This window comes from Chaetura pelagica, unplaced genomic scaffold (genome assembly GCF_000747805.2).
Source record: "Chaetura pelagica isolate M959 unplaced genomic scaffold, ChaPel_1.0 scaffold52, whole genome shotgun sequence".
NCBI classification, from domain to species: Eukaryota; Metazoa; Chordata; class Aves; order Apodiformes; family Apodidae; genus Chaetura; species Chaetura pelagica.
The window spans coordinates 892694-901568 of record NW_009952486.1 but is presented as its reverse complement, the minus strand read 5'-3'; the positions used below and the strand labels follow the sequence as shown (position 1 = coordinate 901568).

General features: G+C 40.2%; 1 protein-coding gene across 1 annotated transcript in view; it reads right to left on the bottom strand.

Annotated features, from left to right (window-relative positions):
- Window positions 1-1289: 1289 nt before the first annotated feature.
- The window catches only part of SYN2 (synapsin II), a 140022-nt gene continuing 132436 nt past the window's right edge, over window positions 1290-8875 (bottom strand). Inside the window, exons 12-15 of the mRNA XM_010008855.1 lie at window positions 8094-8154; window positions 4210-4421; window positions 4040-4136; window positions 1290-1553 (exon numbers count right to left, since the gene is read on the bottom strand). Of these exons, the coding sequence (XP_010007157.1) occupies window positions 1537-1553; window positions 4040-4136; window positions 4210-4421; window positions 8094-8154 (387 nt within the window). The 3' untranslated portion in view covers window positions 1290-1536. The remainder of the gene's footprint in view (window positions 1554-4039; window positions 4137-4209; window positions 4422-8093; window positions 8155-8875) is intronic.

The window sequence follows — 8875 nt, the reverse complement described above, 5'->3', positions numbered from 1 at the left end:
CACTTTCCTCTGAGCCTGGAGGAAAGCATTGTTCTGGGCATGACTGTTCAACTGAGTCAGGCCTCACTGGCAGGCCAAACAGGGTGTCAGTTGTGTTGCCTGTGAGTGATTTGGACATGTCTGCTTTTCAGGAAATACATATGCTAGGATCATCAACTTGGGCTATGTTGACAAACAGAGCTATCAGATGTTTATGTGCAAACTCCCTTCTGACATCACTGCAGATTAAAGTTTCCATACTTGATTGCCAGCCTCCTGGCCCAAGCCAGGCTCTTCACCCAAAGGAATCCAACACTAGGACTTGTGTCCTAGACTCCATATGCTAGCAGATCTGCAAGGAGTAAAATGCCTGAGGCAAAGAGATGGTCTCTAGACACCCGTTACAAATCCCCCCAGGGTTTGTAAGTTGATGCTGTGTGGCTCATTTTCTCCCTCAGACAGGCTAATATTGCAGTTGTTTTTTATGATGCTGATTCAAAAAGGGAATTATTTGCCATAGTTTATTTTCTTACAGTTGTGGTTTTTGCCCAAATATTTTATAATCATAAAGCTACCCTTTTGATATCAGTCAAAACAGACAATATATAGTGATGTTGAAACAAGTTTTGTAGAATACTTCTTTTTTTTTTTTTTTAAATCAGGCATGGGGCTTTACATTTATTAGAAGGTGTTCACAAAAATAAGGGTAACATCATGCATATTTCTTTGCAACTAAACCCAGTTATGGTTACAGTTTGAAAATCAATGTAAATAGACAAATGGAGATACAGTAGTACATACACACTCTATTTATGACATTAAATCAGTGTACTGATAACTCTCAGCAATACATCAGGAGTCTACAACCAGCTGATGGGAAGATTGTATAAGGAGGAAGAAACTGCTTCAATTTCTCACATTATTGATGTGGCTGGACGAGAACGTCAGTGTGAGCTGCCTCCTAAATGCGGGAGGCAAGAACAAGTCAAGACTATACTTTGCAGTACAAAACATTTACACACAAAATACACATGCATGGCAACACACTGGCCGTGGGGGCAGCACGGGGAGCCCCCCCTGCTCAATGCTTTATTAACACAGTTCTACAAAGGAGCCTCAAATAGGATTATATAGTTCAGTCACAGTAAGGCCACAATATTACAATGGATAAGGACCTTAGAACTGGCATTCTGTGAGAGTGATAGAACCCTTCCTTCTTCAGAGATGTTTATACATGTTCCTGAATGGTATCTCAGCAAAGTCCTTCTTTTTTTTTTTTCTTTTTTTTTTTTCTTTTCTTTTTTTAGATGTTAACATATTGCTCAGTACAACAGTTAGCACAGGAGAGAAGGTACTGTCACAGGGAGAACAAAACCTAGGTAACATTCACCAAGTGTTCAGACTATATGCTGATTGATGTGCACGTTGATGGAGCTGGCTAATCAGAAAACAGACTAGCAAAGGATTTCCTCAAGTTTCTGATGGTTTCAGCTTTTGCTTCATCTTCGTTCACAGACGACCGGAAGAAGGAGGACTCTGTGAAACTGAAGGCATTTGTCAGGGACTGCGACTTGCTGCAAGAGAAAAAGGCAACATGTTTTGTGTGGTGGCATTGTCTGCCAGCTCCCACCCACATCTAGCTTGGAGCGATGATGAAAGAGGGACAAATGCCCATGAGATCTAGGCAGTTTGCACCTGAGCAAAACACACGTGGTGGTTGGATGTAGCACACAGAGCTGCTGCAACACTGCACCCTCCTTCTGCACCTCGACTGGAGAAGCAGCATAACCTTTTGAGAACACTCTGCCTTTTTTACAGAGCTGAACACACTGTGTTCCAGTCAATTGGCTGATGTAAACTAGAGCTGGAGGAAAAAGGGGGCCTGCGTGCTAAATCCAAACCACCACCAACAGAAGGATGATTAATGATTGTGTTTGTTAAGGCTGAAGACATTTAAGCACAAAGAAAAATTAGGTGTAGTGGCAAGAGTTTGAAGAATGTATCCTTAAGTTGTCATGTGCTCTCTCTATATATATTTCTTGGGTGTTTGATCATTAATGAAGGCTTAACGACACCTTATATCTTTTTTAAAAAGATCCCCAAATCAGATGCAATTTTTCTTGTCTACGAGCAGTTAGTCTACCAATGCTATTCTGTTTTCAGTGCTATCATATTATTACAGTATAAAGTCTCTGTAAGCAAGAATACACATACAAGAAGGAAAATGTCAGAAGTTTAACTCAAAACTTGTCAGATAAAATAGTTAAAAAGTAGGTTTGAATTTAAATAGAAAACATGAACGAGTGACAATCTTATGCTGAAGACATCAACACACTAGTAAAACTATTTCCCTGATTTCATTTTTATCCCAGTACAACATCAGGATTTCAGTTGTTTGCTATATTAAAAAAACTGAAAGACTTTTCTTACTCAGATTGTCTTCTACTCTTCATGGTTTGCAACTTCTCTGCCTCTAAACTAATAATGTACAGCAAACAGTGCTACGGGCGGTTTAGGTTTTTCATAAATTATAGTTGTGTTAATGAGAATAGACTGATAAATGTTTGTTTGTACTCAGTGAAAGAGGGAGGGTGGGAAGCAGCACTTGACTTGATTAGTAACACAATAAGTAGCCTAATTAAATATTTATTCACAGATTAATAACATGTACATACAGGTTAGGCAACAGCATGTGGGTGAATACAAAGCATACACATGCAAATGGATGGAGTTAATCCTATAGGCAGGAGATCTGAGTCTTGGGGTAGGACCTAAAACTGCCTCTGAAGAGTTGGAAAAACTCCTCATATTATGGCTGGCATCATAAAAATGTTAATTTGGCCTTTTAATTTTATTTTATTTTATTTTAGATGGAGACTGTTCTCTTCCATTTGAAGAAGAATCTAGATTGGAACAAGGAACTAAAGGAAAGGCAGAAAGCTGGGACACAGTATGTGGTGCAGTTCTGTACCTGGTCGTAACTGCTTCTCTTAAATGTCAGAAGTCAAGTTTCAAACTGGTTTATAGTCTTCCATCTTGCTTAAGAAAATCAACTTCCCTGGTCTCTACATGCACTTAAATAATGGATGACTTGAGTTTTATGATTATAAAAGAGAGTATAGAAATACACTGTCCTAGGAGGGCAAGGAAAAGATCTTTGCACATGGTCATCTAGCACATTTTTCCATGGAATTGTGCTCAGATGAGGGCTTAGAACTGGTTCACACCAAGATTAGCATATGAGTGGGTGGAAAAAGGGGATCTGTGTAACTTGGATAAAACAAAGACTCCATGCCTGTCTTTGTACTTAACCAACACAAGCAGAACGTGTCTGTGGCTCTGCTGGCTACAGTGAGGGTCAGGCTTGCTGGGTTGGAAACCAGCAAGTCCTTGGTGCTGCCTTCCCTGTGGGGGCTGTTCCTGGGCTAAAGCTGTTGAGAAGGGCTGGAGCAACAGCCCCTTCTCCTTCCCACCCCTTCCCTGCAGCAGCAACTGGCTGGCTCCAGCAGTGTGTGCTGTGCCCTGAAGGGCTCCTCCAGGAGGGAGGGAAGGATGGACTGTGCCTGTGCCAGTCCCACAGCCTCCTCTGGAGAGGGCTGGTGGGAACAGCTTGGGCAGCCAATGCCACCCCTGCCATGGTGTTCTGGGCTGGTTCTGAACTAGGCCTTCGGAAAGTGGGATCCCTGTTGGAGTGGCTGCAAGGTTAAAAGTTTAAATAGATAAGGCTTCCTCTTTGCTGGGCAGGCATATAGCACACCCAGGTCATGAGTCAGGGACAGAAAAAGGAGAAGACAAATGTGAAAAAGATGAGGGTGTTCAGACCTAGTTGGGGCAGAGATTGCACAACTAATACATGAAATTTTGCGTAGTGCTTAGGATATAACTAATGATTATTACTAATCATTAACAGAGAACAAGCTTTTTGAGATGTTTTAACCTCATTTTAGACCTAGGAACGTAAGTACATTTCTTCTGAATATCAGCCCAACTCCCAGATTACAGTTAGGACAACAAAGGCTGTGTTGTGAGGAGAAAAGCAAAGGGATAGAGCAAATCTTACTTGAGTTGTGGATGAGACTGAGGCTTCTGCTGCGGAGCAGGCGGCGGAGCTGGCTGTGGAGCTGGCTGTGGAGCTGGCTGTGGAGCTGGCTTTGGAGCTGGTTTTGGAGCTGGCTGTGGAGCTGGCTTTGGAGCTGTCTGTGGAGCTGGCTTTGGAGCTGGTTTTGGAGCTGGTTTTGGAGCTGGCTGTGGCTCTGCTTCCTTTGATAATCTGGTGCTGGGAGGACCTTGGGCCTGGGGCCGTGGCTGCTGGGTGGTGGGTCCAGGCGGGCGCTGTGGCTGGGAAGCTGAGGGCTTTGCTGCCTGCCCAGGGGGGTACATGCGCTGTGGCTGCAATGGCTCCTGGCTTTGGGATTGCATTCCTTGGGGTTGCACTGGGCCCCCTAGGTTCAGTACAAGAAAAACTTCATAATGTTATAGTATCAAAGAAGTCTTATTAGATTTCATATCCAACACTTTAAAAATCATCCTGGAATGAGACTAATTCTACTTTTGAGGCAATATTCTATGCACACGGACTGCAGTCTCATGTAGTCAACACTACACATCACAACTGGTACATTAGTAACTTGCTTGGAGCCCATATAGTTCAGCCTTAAAACTGCTAAGTACAAAATTTATCCCAGCAGCAGTGGTACTGACTTCAAATCAACTCATAATTCTGGCCCAGCTCAAGGAGAGGCTGTGACAAACTGAATACCCCAGCTGCTATTCTCTGTGTAGTTACTGCAGTTCTGTTCCTCCAAAGTTTTAAAATTATTTCTCTAATTATTTCTTAGATTCACACTTGTAGCAGTAAAACAACTTCATACTGAAATTTTCTGGCTAATTTAGAGTCTTTTGATAAGTTACTTAACCCCTTAGTAGTGACAGATGTCAAGAACATTACAAGAAACACAAGGAAGTCATAACTAATTCTTTACCAAGGAATTCTTTCCACTGAGAATAATGGCAAAATCCTGTATCAAGTGTGAAACTACAACGTGTAGTGGAGACTTGGGTTGTGAAATCCATGGCTGAAAGATGCTACATCATCATACAGGGGTTTCTTTTCTGCTTTCTGCCTGGAATAGTGCTGTGTCAGACACCAGCGGGCGTGCTGCTTTTATCTCCTGTCAGATGGCTGAGTGTGGTTTTCTGGGCTGATGTTTTTTAGAACTGAACCTTTATTCTTTCACGTGAGAAGGCACACAGGACAGCTGAGTTAAGGGGAAGAAAGGACAGGCTGAGATTCTGAGCAATTTGCTTGCAGAATGTTTCAGTGGGGGTAAGAGCTTTGCTGAACAGTAAGAATTACAGAAAACAACTTGTGACTTTTTAGTCTGACACAGACATTTAGTGCAAGCAAAAGGCTGAATCTGTTCAGGTCTCTAAAAGAAAACCTTCATATCTGGAACTACTTCTGCAATATATGATTATTATTTTTAATTGCTATTATACTTAGCTTTCCACTCACTCTATGAGATTCCAGTGTATGTGTGTGAGAACAGCATGTCCTAAAGCTTCAGTAAGTTTTAATACAGCGGTAGCAGCGGGTTGTGTAGAAAGATAAATAGCACGTACTGTATGTTAAGGAATGTGCCTTCATTGTTTATTAATTTGAACCACTTCTGTAGGAAATATTTGAAGGTGATAACATGGTCTTGCAACATCTTAATAAGGATGGTTTTCTTATTAGTCTCCTTTCACTCAATATTGAAAAACAGAAAGGTTTCTTTCCCCCACTTGTACATACAGGCTTGAATGCCAGAAACTTTACACTGAAGACAGATATAACTTTCTTTTTATTGCACATTAAGCTGTACAAGATATTTCACATAAAAGATATACTGCTGTCACACTTCCAGCATTTGCTCACTTTCTTGCAGCTGGGTTGTACAAAAGGCAACAATCATGAAAGAAACTTTTACCAAAAATAACTCAACAAAAACTGAACATTAAGCCTACACTGTAAAACATCTGTTCCCTGTTACCCACAATATTGCACCTAAGCATGCTCACATGCAGAGACATTTGGGCTTGCTTCTGGTCTGTGGTATGGAGGAATGGTGTGTGCCCTTGTAAATCCTTTACAGCCCACAAGCTGCAGGCCTATCTGCAGCACCCATCTCTTCTTTGCACACACAGCTCACCAATGTCGTGTGAAAAGCACTTGTGAATACTTGTACTGCTACATGCAAGAAATACCAACTACTTTAAATAAGATCCATCTTCAGATTCATCTCTCCACCCCAGGGCAGTATGGTTTTACTTTTATGGTGTCTGGAGGTAAGGATTTTGAACCTGATTCTAAAATGGAATTTTCTTAATATAGAAGAAAATAGCCAATGCCATCATTGGAATGATCACTGACCCAGACAAATGCTGATCACTAAAGCAAAATATTCATGTAATTTACTGATAGGTAGTAAACAGTAGCACTTACCACAAACATTTAAATAGCTAATTATGCATACCTTAATTCTCATCTTACCAGCCAGCTTGTACAAATAAAAGAAACACTAAGAATGATGATTCTCACTGATAATTTTTTCCATGAAAACAGAAGCAGAAAATAAGGCTGTTTTCCCTTTCAACAAAATTGTTTGCACTAAACTAATGGCCACTACTCATCTTTGTACACATTCAAGATTAAAATTATAGTTTTGTGGCTCACTTGCAACTAAGCTTTATGGTATGCTAGCAGTGTGTAGCTTGTGATTCTAGGCTAGATTTCTCCCAACAGATTAGCTGCCTGCCTGTGTATTTCTTGTAACATTACACTGGAAGTTGCTGATGCAAAAATCACAAATAATCTACCTGCAGAAAATCTAGCAGTTGTCAGGCATCTCAAGTCTTTTTGCATGTTTGATTTCAAACCCTATTTCTGTGGATAAAGCTGGGACTGACCTTCCTTTATAGCCACCTGGATATTTCTAGGTTTAAGCCAGCAGACCTGAGTTGGTAAAGAAAACCAGTTTTGGACATTTTTGTCTTGTTTTTCTAACGAAAGGGCAAGATCCCCAGCTGGTTAAAGGTACCTTGATCTACCAACTCCTAACATCTCAGTAGTTGACAAAAATGAGCTCTTACAGGAAGTTTAACAGTCCTTGAGGTACTTCTTGCCAAATAACCTGGGATTTCACTCTTAGGGAAGTATAGGAATTTTTTTAAAGTATTTGCATTAGTTTTCATTAAAAATCTCCATAGAGTACTAATTCAGAATGACAAAAAAAGGTACTACTTAATTGAAATAGGATACATTAAATACTCACACTTTCACTGAGATATTGCACATAGGTGGCCCATTTACATAGCTTTGTAGCTAGTAATTTAATGCAGAATTACTAAAAATATGAATACCAGTATGTAAAATAGAAGATATTTAAAATATTCCTTGGGAAGAACTGTATCTTATGGAGTCACTGAAATATCAGACTTCCACTTGCGTGTAAGTAAAACTGAAACGTTAACAAGTTTTATAAAATTATAAATAAAAAGCCTCACTAGCAAATTCTTGATATAGACTTTTTAAAAATAGATCTGGATCACCTACCTATTTCTCATGCACACAAAAATAAAGGCTATGGGCACAGTGTGCACACACTCACAGTCAGCAGAGGGGGTTCAGTCGGAACCTGGGGGAGGGGGTGTTTACTTAACAATATAGAATACTCAAAAAATACTGTCTAGCCATCCATAATGTACAGTTGCACTGGGCTCCAAAGAGGCACATTCTTTGTACACTGTTGACAACAGCCCTGAAATCACAAGTTTTACAGAGGAAGGTAGGTAAGCATTACACGCACAGACATGAACAAGGAAACAACCAGACGGTAGAGTTGACACTGCATAGAAAAAACACAGTCCAGGTCAGCACTGAAACAATGCAAAGAAAAACTGAACAAAACTGCTATGTTTGCTTTTAGGTGTTCGATTCTTAATTTTTTCTTTGATTTTTTTTTTTTGCCCATTTTGCTTTAACCCTTGCTTTTTAGTCTCAATCATCTAAGTAGCCTGGACTTGTTTTGGTCCTACTGCAACGCCATTACAGTCGAGAATGTACTGTAAACAACCTTGAGGTGGTGGTCGCTGAGGTGGGAGTTTGTTTGGCTCTGGCTCCTTTAGTGATCCACTCTGGAAAATACATTGGAAAACAGGAGAGAAAAATAAATAAAAAAAATTAGAGTAGTTTCGTTCCAATTTTCCACTAATTTGTCTTTATTTTTTTTTCAACAGGAATCTCTTTATTGGTTGGGGCTGAACATACACTTTGAATTTACTCCAGATAACATTTTCTAATTTAGTTGCTGTCTGACATGATAGATGAATTCTGGACTGATCCAAAGCTGAGTTGTTGGGGTTTTTTTTAAAAGAAAACCTGTTTTCCCTTAGCAGCATGTGATGAGGATACAAGGAGAGCCTTCCCAAATCTTACCTCTGTTTGTGTATGGTCTTTCTCCCTCAGGTCCTAGCACCCTGAAAGAGATTTCTGCATCTCATTCCTTCTGCTCTCTTTTTTAGGTTAGACTAACTAGAAAAAAAATGGGCTGCAACAGATACCTTCATGCAATTTAAGAAATAATTTCTTTTTAATGACATTCACTTGTATCTAGAAGCACTAGCAGGGTGGGATTTTTTGCCAGTGCTAGTTTCATTTTGAGTCCCTGACTGGAAATGGGAAGGGAGATGGACTACTCTAGGTTAGCTGTTTTGCTCAGCAAAATGAAAGAAGGAAGCAAAAACCCACAGACAAATAATAAAAATAATTGAAATTACTTCATGCTACCCCATCTGACATGTTATTAGAAACACATGTAATACTTAACTTTTCAAAACAGGAGATTTATTTGGCAGC